This window comes from Lagenorhynchus albirostris, chromosome 1, assembly GCF_949774975.1.
Source record: "Lagenorhynchus albirostris chromosome 1, mLagAlb1.1, whole genome shotgun sequence".
Classification (NCBI taxonomy): Eukaryota; Metazoa; Chordata; class Mammalia; order Artiodactyla; family Delphinidae; genus Lagenorhynchus; species Lagenorhynchus albirostris.
Genome location: NC_083095.1, coordinates 120,327,321 through 120,344,222, shown reverse-complemented (window position 1 = coordinate 120,344,222; position 16,902 = coordinate 120,327,321). Strand labels below are relative to the sequence as shown.

General features: G+C 34.7%; 1 protein-coding gene across 2 annotated transcripts in view; it reads left to right on the top strand.

Annotated features, from left to right (window-relative positions):
* Nucleotides 1-10,818, top strand: part of VPS13C (vacuolar protein sorting 13 homolog C) — a 179,721-nt gene extending 168,903 nt beyond the window's left edge. For both annotated transcript variants that reach the window (XM_060151212.1, XM_060151193.1), the window contains 4 exons: nucleotides 3,635-3,723; nucleotides 7,065-7,188; nucleotides 8,542-8,625; nucleotides 8,937-10,818. In XM_060151212.1, coding sequence (XP_060007195.1) covers nucleotides 3,635-3,723; nucleotides 7,065-7,188; nucleotides 8,542-8,625; nucleotides 8,937-9,038 — 399 coding nt within the window. In that variant the 3' untranslated portion in view covers nucleotides 9,039-10,818. The remainder of the gene's footprint in view (nucleotides 1-3,634; nucleotides 3,724-7,064; nucleotides 7,189-8,541; nucleotides 8,626-8,936) is intronic.
* Nucleotides 10,819-16,902: the final 6,084 nt, after the last annotated feature.

The window sequence follows — 16,902 nt, the reverse complement described above, 5'->3', positions numbered from 1 at the left end:
GAGTTACATAACTATTATATGTTTCACAAATCACCTAAATTTACAGAACTATTGACTGGGGCATATATTTTAAGAAATGAAGTATCAGTTGCTCTGGGTCTGTCCTTAGACCTCAATTAAGAGTTGGCACATGAATTTTGAGAATATGTTTCCTTAATCTCTTTTTCTTTTTTTAACTCCTTGGTACTCTTGCTAGATAAGTGGCAATCATTTTCTAATTATGTTATATATATTCCTAGCCTTTAGTATTTATACCTTTTAAAAATTAAGTCCCTTTAGTATTTATACCTTTTAAAAATTAAGTCTCCTTATTGGTTATGCTTATTTCACAATTATTAGTTTTAATTAATATAAATAGAAGTTGAACAAGTAATTAAGCAGATTACTTATGTGGCTTTTGGATTTATAGATGTCTTTATTTTAAAAAACCAACTGCGTTTGCTTTTAAATCCTGCAAGAGGATTCATTATGCTAATGAGAACAAAAATAATTATAAAACTATCATTTTGAAATTAGTGGCCCCATAGTTAATTTCAACATATGTTATATTTTGATTTTTCTTTTTTATAAATGATAGAAATGCTTGATTTAGCAGTGTCTTATCTAGCAACTTTCATGCTTCCTCCCAAAAGTGAAACCAAACTATAAACTTAGATTTAATGTGTTGTAACATTTAAAGAGAATGAAGCTGTTAACACACAACTGTTCAGTTGGATTATATATTTTTTAAACTATAGTTATCAAAAGAATAAATTGAATCCTTCATATTTAAAACAAGGACTCTTTCAAGAAGAAAGAATGACCTTCAAAGACTAGCCTAAAACTGTAGCTGACAGACTTTTCTTGTGCCTGAATAATTGAGGGTTGGCAAAAATGTTGCCTCATGTACAGTTTCTGTGAGAATCAAGCACAGTAACTAATTCAAGATTCTGTCTTAAATCATCACTAATAATTATTCTTCCTTCTTAGGTAAAAATAATGACTTTTAATTTTCCTGGATATATTACAGTCTTAATGAGACTTATGGAAAATCTTATAACTTGTTAAAATTTTTTTCTTTATTGTTTACTTTTTGATTGTTTAGCTCTTTATGTTATTCTTTTCCTCATGATGTCCCTTTTTACAACTGCATGTCAGTAAGCACAAAGCTTCAAGAAACTATTATTTTAGCTAAATATAGTCATCTGATTTAGTAGTTTTTGTTAAGATATGAGAACTGGAAGAAATAGAATGATTGTACATTAAGAACAGGACTTGGTAATTTTCTTCCATGGGTAGCAAGGGTAGGCATGGATAATTAAGAAATTTAGGCTGTTTCATCCCTTGCCCAATTTGCTGTAATCAGTTAGTTGGGTACAAAGTATTTGATAATCTAGACTGTGTTTGATATAGAGAAGAAAGGAGACTTCTGTCCTTAAGAGACCTAGTATAACAAAATGTGTAAATATTAAAGAGCACTTGAGGGTAAAATTATGTCCTCCTAGTGCTTAGTGTAATGTGGGTACATTCTAAATAATTTATTTCGGAATCTTTTGATTTATCCCATTTTCTTTTTCTCCTGAGTATTGCTCTGTATTCTTTAATTTAATACTGAGCTTTGAAAGTTACTGAATTATATACTATGTTTTCATAGGATATACTCTTTTACTTATCCTCTGTTCTCCTAGGATAATTATCATGACACACACACACACACATACATATTTACACACAGACATATATATTGATATATATAGCCAATTTTTATTTAATATTCATCTTGATTCACATAGTTATGATTATATAATATTTTAAATGGTGTTCCTTGATTTTTTGTTTTAATTATATTTTTCCATGTTCTTAGAAATGCTTCATTCTTAATTCTTGCATTACCGTCTGTTGAGGTAAATTTACCTCGTATATTTGACCATTCCCAGTTCTTGACATTAAAGTTGTTTCTGTTATTTTACTAACAGTAAGAATGCTGTGATAAACATCATTAAACATAATGCTTTTTTATATCTTATATTATTTCCTTAGAATTTACTTGAAAAAATTGAATGGTTTTGCTAAATATTGTAAATTCTTCAAGTTGCATTTTGGGAAGGGAGAGTAAATATTTTATAAACTAATCTGCCACAAAGACTGAATCTCAGAGTGCAGTGGATTTTAGAAGTGCTGGAAACCAAGTTTCTATAATGTATTATGGTGATAAATATACTTTAAAAGCTTCAGTTTTTTTTAAAGTGCAAAGCCTGATAACTAATGAAAATGCATACAAGATGGAAAGTGGGTAGTATTTCTTGTACATTTCATCTGAAATCTAAATATTTTAACATTTAAATTTCAAAGCTGAAAGTAAAAGCACTAAATTGTTATATTCATTTCCCATATTCTCTTTAAAGGAATTAAGGTATAAATGTTAAAAGATTTTAGCTAATTCACACAGGGAAGATGTGAAACAAGTGACTATTAAACTCCACTTCTCTCTGAGACTCATTCCAAGGTTGAGACCCCATTCTCTGGGGATTCATCTTCCTTGTTCATGGCTTTTTGTAATTGTCAAGGAATGACCGGGAACCAAGGATCTTTAAAACAATATGTATTTGAAATAATAACAAGTGTGCTTTCTCTGCTTGTGATTATTATTGATCATATTCTCCTTTTGATAATATTGATATTGTATTCTTGGTTATAAAATGTTAATATCTTATAGGTATGTTTATGTTTTATATTTTCATATATATTATCTCATCTGATTTTTAATTATTACATATAATGTCAATAATATTTCATTAGCATTAATTATAAAAATAACTTCATTAATTTTAATGTGTGTTGACTAAAGTTACAATAGTTTTGAGATAGTTAAAAAATAAATGTATTTTAATGCGCTACTATTTATACTTGAATTATTTTATGCTTGTAATTGTCTTTAGTAATAAATTGTGCCAGCTATTTGAAATCTTAGAAATTCTTCATGTTTGTATTAAGATTGTAATTAAATTTTCTTTTCTACCAGGAATATAATTCAATACACGCTTGTACTTCTCATGCATGTTTAATGTATAAGACCAAATATTCAAAAGTATTAAATATCAGTTATCTTGGAATTTTATTATGTGTATATCTACCTCTCTGTAAATCAGTGGTTCTTAACCTTTGAGAAGGATCACAGACCCCTTTTAAAAATCTGATGAAAAGTATGAACTGTCCTTTGAAAAAAGTTCAGAAATACATTTTCAAAATTTTATATTCTGTTATGGTAGTTCATAGACCTCCCAAAGTCCTTCCGTGGACCCCAGGGTAAAGACCCCTGTAATGTTAATGTCCAGTTTTAGTATAGGTTCATATTAATGAAAATGTCTGATTATTTCTGGTAAATATTTAAAAGCTTCTGAGTTATGCAACAAGATTGTATTTTATTAGAAGATCACTTAGTGTTTAATACTTATTTGTCTTTTAAGGCACAGTGAAAGTTAATTTATACTATGAATATTTTTCTAGCTTCACGTGCCAATCTATAGAATTGTGCTTTTGGTTTTAATAATTTTTTCCTAACTGGTACTGTTATTATGATTAGCTAATATAGAGTATTAGAAATACTATTTGGATGCATGTACAACCCAAATCTTGAGTCTTCTTTTCTTTTCAGAATCATATCAAAAAGTTAGAAGGAGAGACTTACCAATACCACTGTGTTATTCTGGGAAGGAAGAGGACAAACCTTATGGTTACAAATAGGTATTGACTTCAAGTGACATTTTTTAAAATGCTGACTATATAGATGATAAGAATTTTGGAGATTAAAATGGCAGAGGATTTAGATAACTATGCTTCAACTGCAAAATGTTCATTGTCATAGAATCACAGAAATACAGATCTGGATAGGTCCTTTGAGATCATCGACTCTGACCCTCTCATTTTGGAGATGCTGAAACTGAGACTTAGCATGGTTTAGGGGCTTAATCAAGTTATACAACTTCTGAGAGACGGAGTCTAGAATAGACTTTATAAGTGCAGCAGTGATGCCTTTATATGTGAATTATAAATCCCGTTATGGAGGGTGAATTCATGAATCACTTTTTCTCGCTAGGTTTTATTTTGGATGATTAGCATACCTTTTAAAAGGCTGGTATTATTTCTTTGTGTTCCAGTTTTTTCTAAGTATTTTGGGAGTGGTAGATAATTTTTCCCAATAAAAGAACTTGAACTAAACTACTAAGTTTATTTTCCTGAGATTTACCTTACATCACTTATTCTAATTATAGATTAATAATTTTCAAAACATTCTAATTTATGTATTTTGTAGGACTAAGGCAAAGCACTTACAGTAGGTAACATCTGCATTAGATTCCTTACTATTGCATTTAAATATATTTAGGTGGCAAGGAGAGAAAGGAAAGCATTAGGGTTCAGGCTTAAACCTACAAGCTGTTTCTAAGAGAGAGTTAACTAGTCTTCTGATTTGCCCATTAATTAAGAAGTAAAATATTCACAAAACAATCTAAAAAGTAGTTTTTATGCTTTTTATGTAATTCAGCACTAAGCAGTGGAAATCAGTGGGGGTTTTTTTTGTTTTCTTTTTTTTTTTGGTAATATGTAATACTTTAGTGCTTGTTTGATTTAGGCATTTGGTAGGAATATTAATGTGTACATTATACATCTGTTTTTTCTTCAGATAAATTGAAAAATCATAGTAATTTGAAATCTAATCCCTTATAGAGCTTTTCAGGAGGCAATTAGAAAAATAATATTCCTGACCAATGCAATGACAGTCTCCCTTAGATATGAGTGGGTAGCCTTAAGAGACCAGGGTTGGGTGACTGAATATGGAAGAGAAGGGAATACAAGATGACTTTGCTGTTTTGGCCTGAGTACCATTTACAGTAATTTGAGGGAAACGATGATGATTTTGTTTCTGTTTTGAGCTTAATGAGTTTGACATAGCTTTGAGATATCAAAGTAGAGGTGCCTCAGTAGTCAGGGAGACATATAGTTGCAGGTTATACCTGGAATAGGTATACAGATAATTGGAGTTTGGGTAAAGATATGGAGTTGAGATCTAAGAAGCCATCCTGAGAGAATATGTTAAACAGAAGAAGACCAAGATTTGCACTCTGGCAAACATGGTGCAGGAGGAAGAAAGTGAAGGAGATTGAAGGTGGCAGGAGAACAATAATATTGTTCAAGAGTACGATGGTCAAGAGTAGAGTTTTAAGACAGTCAGAATGGTGAATTGTGTTTGATGCAGTGATTTGTAATAGCTATCTTTAACTCTTAGCTCCATCATCTGATTCTCTACTAGGCAGGAGGTGGGGGGTGGAGTCCACTTCCTAGAGACTGTTTGGAATGTGTAGGGGTGTTGGAAGTTGTTGCAATGATTAGAGGCCCTGCAGGCGCTTAGTAGCCTGGGGCCAGGGATGCTGTACTTCCTACAGTGCACAACACAGTCCCGCAATTTCAGTAGCACCTGTGCTGAAAAATACAGTGCCAGGGGTCTGTATCAGTCCTCACCCCATTGGTCACCAAGTTCATTCAACTCTACCTTATAAACATCTAGAATCTAGCTCTTCTTCTCACAGCCAAAGTCAAAATTTCTTGAAAGCCTCCCCCACCCCCCGACCCCTGCAGAAAAAACCAAAAAACAAAAATCCTTCAAGATCTGGCTCTAAGCTAATTTTCTCACCTCTGTATATATCCAGTAGTCCAGCTACAGACCTCCACATTCCTCAGATAAATCTTCCCTTTTTTTTTTAGAAATATATTTTAAACATTTTTTAAATTAATTTTATTTATTTGTTTTTGGCTGCATTGGGTCTTCGTTGCTGCACTCAGGCTTTCTCTACTTGTGGCGAGCAGGGGCTACTTTTCATTGTGGTGTGTGGGCTTCTCATTGCAGTGGCTTCTCTTGTGGAGCGCGGACTCCAAGCACGCAGGTTCAGTAGTTGTGGCTCACGCACTCTGGAGCGCAGGCTCAGTAGTTGTGGTGCATGGGCTTAGATGCTCCACGGCATGTGGGATCTTCCCAGACTAGGACTCAAACCCATGTCCCCTGCATTGGCAGGCGGATTCTTAACCACTGTGCCACCAAGGAAGTCCCAGATCTTCCCTGTTTTGTACTCCTATATATGTTAATGCACTGTTTCCTTTGTCTAGAGTATAATTTCCCTTTCTTCCTTTCAAGAATCAGCTCTTAACACTACCTACTTTATCACCACGGTCAGTCCCTCTCTCCCGTGTGCCGAAAGAATTTTCTACACACTCTGCTATTGTTCTTATCTAACTGTGCTGTAGCATTTATTTGCAGGTTTATTTCCCCTTACAGCCTATGGGTAGCTCTCAAGCGGAAACCTTGTCTTCTTTGTTTCTCCAGCACCATACACATTTGTAGAATGAACAGTTCTACTTTCCTAGTTTTGCTTTCTGTAATAGAAACTTTAGAATCAAGTATAGTTATATCAGTAACAAATCTGAGTCACACACTGGGAAATCAATGTGGATGCCCTTTAAGGATTCTGTGAATTTTTTTTTAATTGCTTTTGAGTAAAATGGGATACTCACTCTGTGATATAGTACATCACTATTAAAGTGTTCAAACCTGATATTTATTAGTAGGCCTAATGTGAATCTTTGCTGACATTTGAGGTTTGTGACATTTCTTTCTTGATTAAAAGGCATATGTGGTTGACAGTAAAAAGCAATTAATAATTTTCCAAGTAAAACATTTTCAGGGGCTTCTGCCTTTATTGCTTCCCAGATGAGAGTATCGTCTGTTCCTTATGTGTTTTAAAGAGCATGATTTCAGTTTTCTGTTCAGTTAAAAAAAAATTTTAAAAAGACACTTTTCTGAATTTTGCAAGATTGGCAGAAGGGGAATTTTTGAAGGTCTGCTTTGTTACTTGTGCCATGTTTGCTCTTTATTTGACAGTTACCTTTTTTTTTTTAATGTGAAGCATACGTTTTTTAGTGTGCCAGGTTATAATGCTTACTGAGCAAGTAATACCGTCCAGCAGAGTGAAATATTAGAGTAATTAACTGTCTTTATCACTACCTATGTGTTTTTGTTTCCTTTTGCAAAATAGACGAGTGTTGTGTATAAAGGAAGTTGAAATCCTAGGCCATGTGTCCGTAGACTGGCAATATCCATTTGAAGATTTTGTACAGTCTCCTATTGTTGATGGAAATCTGCTCAAAATTTCAGTTGAGGTAAGAAAACATGAATCACACCTTTAGAACCAGGAGTTTGTTAAATGAATGGAAACCAGTGCTTTCTGACTCTGTTTTATAGTTAACTGAATAAAATGTTTGAAGTATTATTATTATTATATGCTGAAAAGTAAGGAAAGCTGTATTTGTGTTCTGTACTTTAGTTTCTGACAGTCCTTGATTGCATTGAGTGAAATATTAAATTTGTTCACTGAAAGAATTAGGTTTCTTTTTGGTAGAATAAAGCATTATTGAGTAGAAGGGTTTTTTTTTTAACTTCATATGGATACTATTTTGCTATAATCTTAAATACTTCTGGAAGGATTCCCCATTTTAGGCTTTTAGGAGATTATTATAAATATTATGTCTAAAACACTCACATTTAATAATATCTGACATTTATAGACGGCTAATGCATTTTAATTATGTAATAATGCTTTCATGTCTTTCCTCTACATTTTCTATGGAAAAAGTTTTTAATTATATAGCAAGTAATTACCAAAAATGATACCCCATCTTTTGCTTAGTTCGTAGACTCACTTTACTTTGAAATGTATAATTTTTATTATATATGATATAAACTTATTTTTACCCCTTTAAAAAAAACTAGAAATTACTATTCCAAAGATGGTAATTTCTATATTTTTTCCTAAACAATAATTTTTTATTGTTTAGGATATTTCCTAAACAATATCTCTATTCCTGAAACTATCTGAAAAATGTTTATCATAAAATTCAGTAGTTAGAGACATAAGTACTATTATCCTTTAATTTACTTTCTTTTCATACAAGTTTACAAGTAAAAGAAACTACCATGAAACCATTCCATTTTGTATTTCAGCCTTACCTCATTGTAGAGTTTCAAAATTGAAATGCCTTGGTATATCAAACATAGTTTTTAGACTAGGAAAGATTGTGTCACTATGCATGTATATTACAGTTTCCTCAGTTATCACTTTTCTTTCACATCAGTGGTGAGAATTGACTCAGTGTGTTTTACATTATATAAGAATTTTATCTATCGGCCAAGGAAATGAAGGAAGGGTTTTTTGATTTGTCAGATGTGATGAGTTACCAAGTGGTATTTCTGTAGGCTATTTATCATTGCCTGCAGAAAGCCATCATTTTATGCAGATAGATATATACTCATCCAATTTCATAAATTCTAACAGCTCACATATGGAACCACTATCCTTGTACCAAAATGATTTATTTCTTATCATACCGAATATGTGTATTTGGTTAGTCTAGTGATTATAAAATAGAGTTGACATTTAAGCACTCAGTTAAAGGTTATGATTTTTTTTCTTCCCCGTAATAATTTCTTTCCTGTCATTGTTTGTTTTGAAACAGAAACAAGGTCTGTTCCAAAAAAGAGACAGTGCCAATCAAGGCTGTGTCCAGAAAATTTACCTGCAGGATGTCACCACAGCAGAGGTAAATGATTTATTTTAAAGAATGCCCTCTCAGTGTTTTCACTGCAAGTTGAAATAAAATGTTATAATTAACAATACTTATTACTTTTCCCAAAAGATCTACTAGTTAGAGCTTTGGATGGATATATATGCTTAAAATAATATGTTGTGGGCTTAACAGGGCAGAAGGGTCTTAGCATGACGTGTATTAACTGTGTATTCTTGTCTTTGGACCTGTGTGGAGAGCTCATACCCTTGGTTTTGTACCTTTCTCCTCCACCATGTGAGCCTGTACTTGTCTTTACCATTCATGGTAAATATTTTGTTTTCCAGAGAGCATGTCGTGCCATTGAGGATGCATGGTCAATGAGACAACAGCAAAAATTGATGAAGCAGTCATCACTGAAACTTCTCAGGCCCCAAATACCATCTTAATCACAGATCCCAGGGGGCTGCAGCTGGGAGAAAAACCAATCACAGTCTTGTCTGTAAACCACTCTTCTTCAAGGAAGCCTTTAGTTTTGGAATTTTTTTCTAGAGTAGTTAGTTTTGGATTTTCCATTTTTCCCCCTTAGTTTTGGCTCTAATTTTGTAGCTGTGTGTATGATAGCAGTCCACTTCTACACTGCCACCTGGATGGGTCAGACCCTTAAAGAAATATCACTTTAAACTCAGAGTGAAATTTCCATTAAAATTGTGAAACAAAGGGTAATAGCTTGTTTTTAGTTAAAGTCCATACTGAAAAATAAGAAAGGAGCTTAGAATGACTAGTGTTCTGTGAGCGCTTTTATGGACAAGTCTTTGAACAAATGTTGTATATTTTGTTCAACAATTGAACTGATACAACATTTTTGGTAAACCAGGTGATTGACTTAAGAAAAACCACTAAAGGGAGACATGACATGTTTCCTATTTTCTTTTCATGAAAGCATTATTTTCTCCTAATAAAAACACGTTTTGATTTGGCGCTTATTTTTCCTCCTTGCACTGTAATATAAAGACAAATGGAAAATCAAACCTTAAAATATCTATACTCTGTTCTCTGGAAGTTTTGGAAATTATTTACATGCTGTTTCGAGATGAACTTATATGGCATGATCAATGTGCTGATGCATGAAAATATTGCACTTTAAGTTTTTCAAGAGTCAGAAACATGAAAAAAATGAATATTTTTATATTTCTAGAACTTGTATTTTATAAGTTGAAAGATTTTTAAGGGCATCATAATTAACACTTAATTTTAATGCATATGTAGAAATGTATTTTAAATACTTAGTAGGAATAATGAAAGAGCTCTAGCTGCTTTATATATAAATAAAGTAAGGCATCTAACAACACTGAGGAAAATCATTGGTAGTATCCTTTGAGCGAGCAGGCCTGTAAGAATCAGCTCCATACACTCTCATTTTTGTTCTTTCTGCATCCCATTTGTGCTGGTCAGAGATGCACTGCCTATTAAAGCTTTTTAAAAAATGCTCAAAAGTACTTGATTTCCTTGGATGAATCTTTAAATTTGCTCATGGTTTTTAACATGGCATTTACTTCAAATCACTGAATTAATGATGAAGTTGTGCACAAACTTGGTTTGCTCTGTTTTTGCTGATATGTGTGGTAATGTTTCTACTATCCTTATTCTTGTTTTTTAAGACTGCCCTTACAACTTTAAAAAATTTTCCTAGTTATAAATTTACAGTAGACTCCAAAACAAAGGGTATAATAACTAATGCCCTAAATATTTGATATGTTATGGTGGTCTTTGCCTTTTTCACCATCACTTTTTTTTTCTGTCAAGGAAAGTATTACATTCAAAACTTCTAGCTTTGAGCAGAATTTCTGTTAATTGCACTTTATTCAAGTGTACTAATATTTTGTGCCTTTTAAAACTGACTTAATCAGGAATTTGAGGTATCTGATTATATTTTTCATATGAATCACAGCTATTGACAATATCCTAAATATTTAAGTAATTATATTGTACTGATGGCATGTACAAAACATTGAACTAAGAAAAAGTAATTTATAGAAACCCATAAATTCATCATCTCAGTTGGCTCAGAAATAAAATTCCAAATATTTGTACCATTTTTACTTGATTTAATCCCCTGGGACAGAAGTAATTCATTAATAAAGTGTAATAATGTCTATTGTGTTTTTTTAAATGCTTTGAGAGTCAACTGCTTGCATATGAGAGAAATAAAACATTTGGTGCGTTGTTTACAGGTGTGAAAACTTTGTGGGTTTATGTTACATACTCAATAATACTTGCTTTTACTTTTTGTGAGAACTTAGTTTAATAGTTACGGAGAGCTTTTTAAAAAAATTTTTATTGAAGTATAGTTGATTTACAATGTTGTGTTAATTTCTGCTGTACATCAGAGTGACTCTGTTATACATATATATGTATGTATGTATATATATTCTTTTTCGTATTCTTTTCCACTATGGTTTGTCACAGGATATCGAATTTAGTTCCCAAGAGCTTCAAAAGATACTAGGCAGGGGCTTCCCTGGTGGCGCAGTGGTTAAGAATCCTCCTGCCAATGCAGGGGACACTGGTTCAATCCCTGGTCCAGGAAGATTCCAGATGCCACAGAGAAACTAAGCCCGTGTGCCACAGCTACTGAGCCTGCGCTCTAGAGCCCGCGAGCCACAACTACTGAGCCCGCGTGCCACAACTAATGGAGCCTGTGTGCCTAGAGCCCGTGCTCTGCAACAAGAGAAGCCACCACAATGAGAAGCCTGTGCACCATAGTGAAGAGTAGCCCCCTGCTCACGCACAACTAGAGAAAGCCTGCACACAGCAATGAAGACCCAACGCAGCCAAAATTAATTAAAAAAAAAAGAAAAGAAAAGATGCTAGGCAGGAAAAGGTTTTTCCTGGGGGTGTGGAGCCCCTTTACCACACTGGAGACCAGTGGCACAGATCTTCAATACTGAGAGAATACAGAGAACAGATGTGGCCAGCTGCCACACTTTGAATTTGTGGCCCCACTTGCCATGTCTTCCATGCTTTCTGTCAGTCGCTGACTGTGGGTGGCAAGGATGCTGGGCAGGCCCACCCCTGGGAGACAGGGAGCTCCTCTGACAGCCGACTTCGGCTTGAAGACTCCTCAGTGGCCTTGCAGAACCTTTCTTAGACTGCACGGCAGTTTGGGGGGCTTCCACCCCATCTGTCTCTGTCTCTCCGTTTTTTTGTCTCCCGTCCTCCACCTCCTCCCACTGGGAACTCAGACTACAAGTCTGAAGGCTTTCCCGGTACTGGGTTATCCACTAGGAAGAATAGCCTGAGGAATATAGCAAAACAGGGGCATCAAAATGTAAAAAAGCACAAAAGATTCAAAGACTCATAAGAAAAATCTGATCTAGGATGGATTTCTTTACACGTGTTTCATGATTTAGTATTGTTTTTATTTTGAATTATGTATAAGGGAGATGACTATCACCCTTTTGGTGCTGTGGGCCTCTAAATGTATTGATGTGGTGTTGTCTGGACATCTGTATTTTTCACAGTGGTTTCTGTATATTTCTAAGGTACACCTGGGACCCAAAAGTTAATGCTCTGGATTTAAAGTAATCAAACTCTTGAAGAGCGCTGCAGTTAAATTACAGAATTGCAATTACTGCCAGAGCTAGAAGAACCATCTTTTTACTGGGGAGAAAACCAAAGATTTTTAAGGGATAGGAGATTACTCATATCAAAATCATCTGTCCTTGAGGCACAAGCCCTTTTGTTTGAGAATCCCTGTGAGAATGACGATTAATACTGATGAAAGAGGATTCTATGCTATGTGTGTATTGACTCTGAAAAGAAATTGAGACTCCCTGGAACAGAGGGAGCCCATTTTTCTCAGTAATTGTGCCTATAGTAGAAATTTAGGCTTATCGTTCTTGAATTTATGCTTCCATTACAAGGCTGTATCATTCAAATACTCAACATTGAGCATCTCTTTGCACTGAAAAAGCCTTCGGAAAAACTTTTTGTTTGTTTTGTTTTTATATACTGCAGACCCTCTGTCCCTAACAAAATTCAAAAATTGAAAAAGCCCTGAAAGCCAAAAGGTTTTTTGTAAGTTTGCGACAGCAACATTTGACAGCAAAATCTGAACTGAACTGACATGAGGCTATATGTGGTCTTTATTCTATTTGTGTAAATGAGTTTGGCTGTAGCAAAATTAATGTATTTGATTATGAGGTGCTGCTCCAGACTTCACTGGAGGGGTACAAGCTATGTGGTATATGAACCGTATTGCCTTTCTAAAATTTGAAAAATTCTGTATTGTGAAACACATCTGGTCCCAGGAGTTAGATAAGAAATTGTAAATCTGTATAACCTTAAAATTATCAGTTTATTAAAGCTGCTTCCCGAATTTTGGAAATGTCATAAACTGTAGGAGAAGCCATGAGGAACAACAGGATTTTCTTCCCTCTTCAGATTGTATCAATGTTTCATTTTAGTTATGCTGGCAAATTGTTTTGATAAAGCATTCAAAGTAATTGGCATCGACATGTAGGAGGCTGAAATGTTGCCATATGATGGTGCTTCATAAAGATTCATGACAACTCTGGAGAAAAAAAGACAGAAGAACATAGTCATGATTTCTATCCCCTAGTGTATTAATTAAGTAAATATCTGGTGGATGAAAAGTTTTTAGAATTGACCTCTAGTGTGAAAATAATTAGAATGGTAATGAAATAGGCCATAATATGATCCTCTAGATTGATAGTATCCACTAAGATAATAGTGAACACTTTACAAAGAAGATTTAATTCTTTAGGAGTATTTTTATCTGGAAGAATGACCAAGTGACTTCTCCAGAGATTGACCATAATGCTTAAATTTCCCCAGTTGTGGTTTAAGTTCCATGCTAAATAATATTCATCAAAAAAAGACTTCAGATCTTGGTCTTTGGGTTTTATTATTTGTTTTTGTAGAAAACATTTGCCTTATAATACTAGTTTTTCTGTCACACAAACTGCTTTCCTCTTTTGTCATCTTCTAAGCCTTCCTTCTTTATACATTATTTTATCTTTTTAATGGCACCTCTCTGGATATTATTGAATTCTCTTTATTAAGTATCAATAGATATTATACCAGTGACTGGCACACTGCAGCCCATGGACCAAATAATCTGGTGTTTTTTTTTGTTTTTTGTTTTTTTGTTTTGGCCGTGCCCTGCGCGTCGTGTGGGATCTTAGTTCTTCGACCAGGAATTGAACCTGTGCCCCCTAGAGTGGAAGCATGGAGTCTTAACCACTGGACTGCCAGGGAAGTCCCCAAATAATCTGTTCTTGTAAGTAAAGTTTTATTGGAACACATTAGTAATGCTGTTGCATTGGTAATTCATTTGCATTGGTAATGCTGTTCCCACACTACAATGGCAGAAATGGGTAGTTGTGACAGAGACAATATGACCAGCAAAACTTAAAATATTTACTCTCTGAACCTTTACAGAAGAATATCAACCTCTACATTATACTATCAATATAAAATTAATCTTAGAGATGAGACAGAAACAAGACACTAAATAATTTACCCAAAATCCTATGGTGAGATAGAAGCAGAAATTAGGATTCATCACCTACCAGCTTCTCTTTCTTATCTCCACCTCTTCCCCTTCTTTCTTAGAAATGAGGATACTTGTGTCAATATTGAATGAACATGACTGATGTTGGCTTCTTGGATTTCTTTTAGAACCTTATACCCTTATCCCAAATTTATCTATGTATTTTCGCCTACTCTGTTTTAGGTCTAACAGTGACACAAGCACTTCCCATAGTAGCACTTGAAATCTAAACTGGCCCTTTGTCTGAATTTTTTTTTTCTTTAGAGAATTCTTACATATGATCTAATTTTTTTTTTTTTGGCTGTGTTGGGTCTTCGTTGCTGCGTGTGGGCTTTCTCTAGTTGCGGCGAGCGGGGGCTACTCTTTGTTGTGGTGCGCAGGCTTCTCATTGCAGTGGCTTCTCTTGTTGTGGAGCACGGGCTTTAGGTGCGCAGGCTTCAGTAGTTGTGGCACATGGGCTCAGTAGTTGTGGCTCACAGGCTCTAGAGCGCAGGCTCAGTAGTTGTGGCGCACGGGCTTAGTTGCTCCGCGGCATGTGGGATCTTCCTGGACCAGGGCTGAAACCTGTGTCCCCTGCATTGGCAGGTGGATTCTAACCACTGTGCCACCAGGGAACCCCTGATCTGATAGTACTGTGACAGTTTACTAGAAAATAGAGCTTTTGAGGTGTAAACATCAAGAAATAATTTTGGCTAGGACCTAAAACTTGTCTCTATTTCTAATGCGTGGTCAGAACGAAGAATCAAATACTTGATTATGGTGTTAGACCATAATCAAGCCATTAGAAAATTCTGTTGTTAGAGGCATGAAAAAAATGCCCAAGATGCATACTGTATCCCAACTAGCTAGGGGCTCACTGGAGGAAGTTACATGTTTTTAAGCATAGTAGGTCATATTAAAGAGTAATAATATAACATGAGCAGGTGTTCAAAGATTGCAATTTGAGTGGAAAATATAACATTTTAGATTCACCAGAGGATGGTGCTGCAAATGAGATAAGCAAGCACTTACTGATGGTTTAGATTAAGAAGCACACCTGAACAGGACATATCTCCCTTCCCTGCAGAGCTCTTTTGGAGATTCTTAACCTACTTTGATACTTCTGATCAAATCTTCCTTACTTCATTCAATTCACAGTGATTCACACTTACAGAAGTAGTGGGGGGGGGAGGAGGGCATGAATTAGAGTATTAACAGAGTTAACTTTTTCATTAAAGATTTCCTGGACTCTGCAGTGATTGGAATATCAGTAGCTGTGTAATGGAAGTAGTAGATTTTTTTTTTTCTTTAAGCCAAGATAAGGGAGTCATACTCCTGAGAGATTCTGGAATAGTTAAAGGTCTGTGTGACATTTTAATATATCTGGAATTATTGACCGGAAATACATTGCAGGAAATAACTGCTTGCCCATGTAAAAGATTCCTTTGGTTAAAGTTTAGAGACCTAGAAAATGCTCCTTCGGAGCTGACCCCAAACGAACAGAGTGGAAATTTTGCATGACTATTATGACAATCTAGGTGGTGAATGGATACTATTGAAAACATTGTTTTGTAAGGGCCATAAAGACTGATTACCCATGACTTAGGCTGGTGAATAAGAATATATTGCCTGTTCTATTTAAAACTAATGACTCAATTAATGTTAAATTATAATGTGGCTCTTTTAGAAACACCAATAATGCTTTTATGTCAAGTGGATTCATTTTTAATTAGTACTATCACTCTTTTTGGAGAAAATAATTCCCTTGGGGGCCTTTGTTTTAGTTGTACTTCAGTTCATAGACTGATAATAGTCCATGGTTGGAAGGTCTTTATATTAAGCATAGATCTGTTTTCCTGTGGCTGCCATCCTTTGAACTCAGTCCCAATCCTTGGGGCCATTAGAGTAAGAATGACTTTTTATACAGATGAAGTCCAGTTATAACTGCTCTTTCCTCTGCTGGCTGATGTCCTTCTCATGGGATGAATTCCCCCCAGCATTACACATGTATTCCTAGTTCAGAGAGAAGAAATACAGGTTTTGTTTTACATGACGGAATGTTTTATTAAACTCTGAGAACTTTTATTTTTACAGCTGAAGACTTGAAAACCATTTACTCCCTTTAGTCCCACATAATAGGTGAAAACCTTCAACTATGTAAATTACAAATTAAAGACCTAATTCTAGCTGTAAATCCAATGGCTTTAAATTCTGGATACTGAGCCTACCTAGTAACTTTATATTGTAAGAGTAGTTGGAAGTCCCTTTAGTCACAGATATTTTAAGCCTTTCATGATGGAATCATAGAATCTTTAGGAAATTATATATTACCATCTTCTTGACCTTGGATAAAACCACCCATCCTTTAGTGAATGATTCTTTAAAACAACGACCTTATATAAATGGAAGCCTGTATATGGAAACACTCAGTAATAGAATTGAAGGCTGACCTCATGTCCTGCCAGTCATTCAGTAAAGCATGTAAGTCTTCAAGTTCTCATCTCTTTCTACCTAAACCATCCCTGATTAGACATAAGTTCAGGTCATCCCATAATCTTGATGGCACTTCCCTAAATACAACAGTTCATCCATGTCCCTCTCAGATGTGGTACCTGATCTGAGTGAGTGTTGCCAGAGACAACTTAGGCAGACTGGTACCTGGGCAATCCCATATTTTCTACTACCTTTCTAATAGTAATAGTATAAGTATCCCAACTGATTAATTACTTACATGAAGTAAAATGTCCTCACTATTG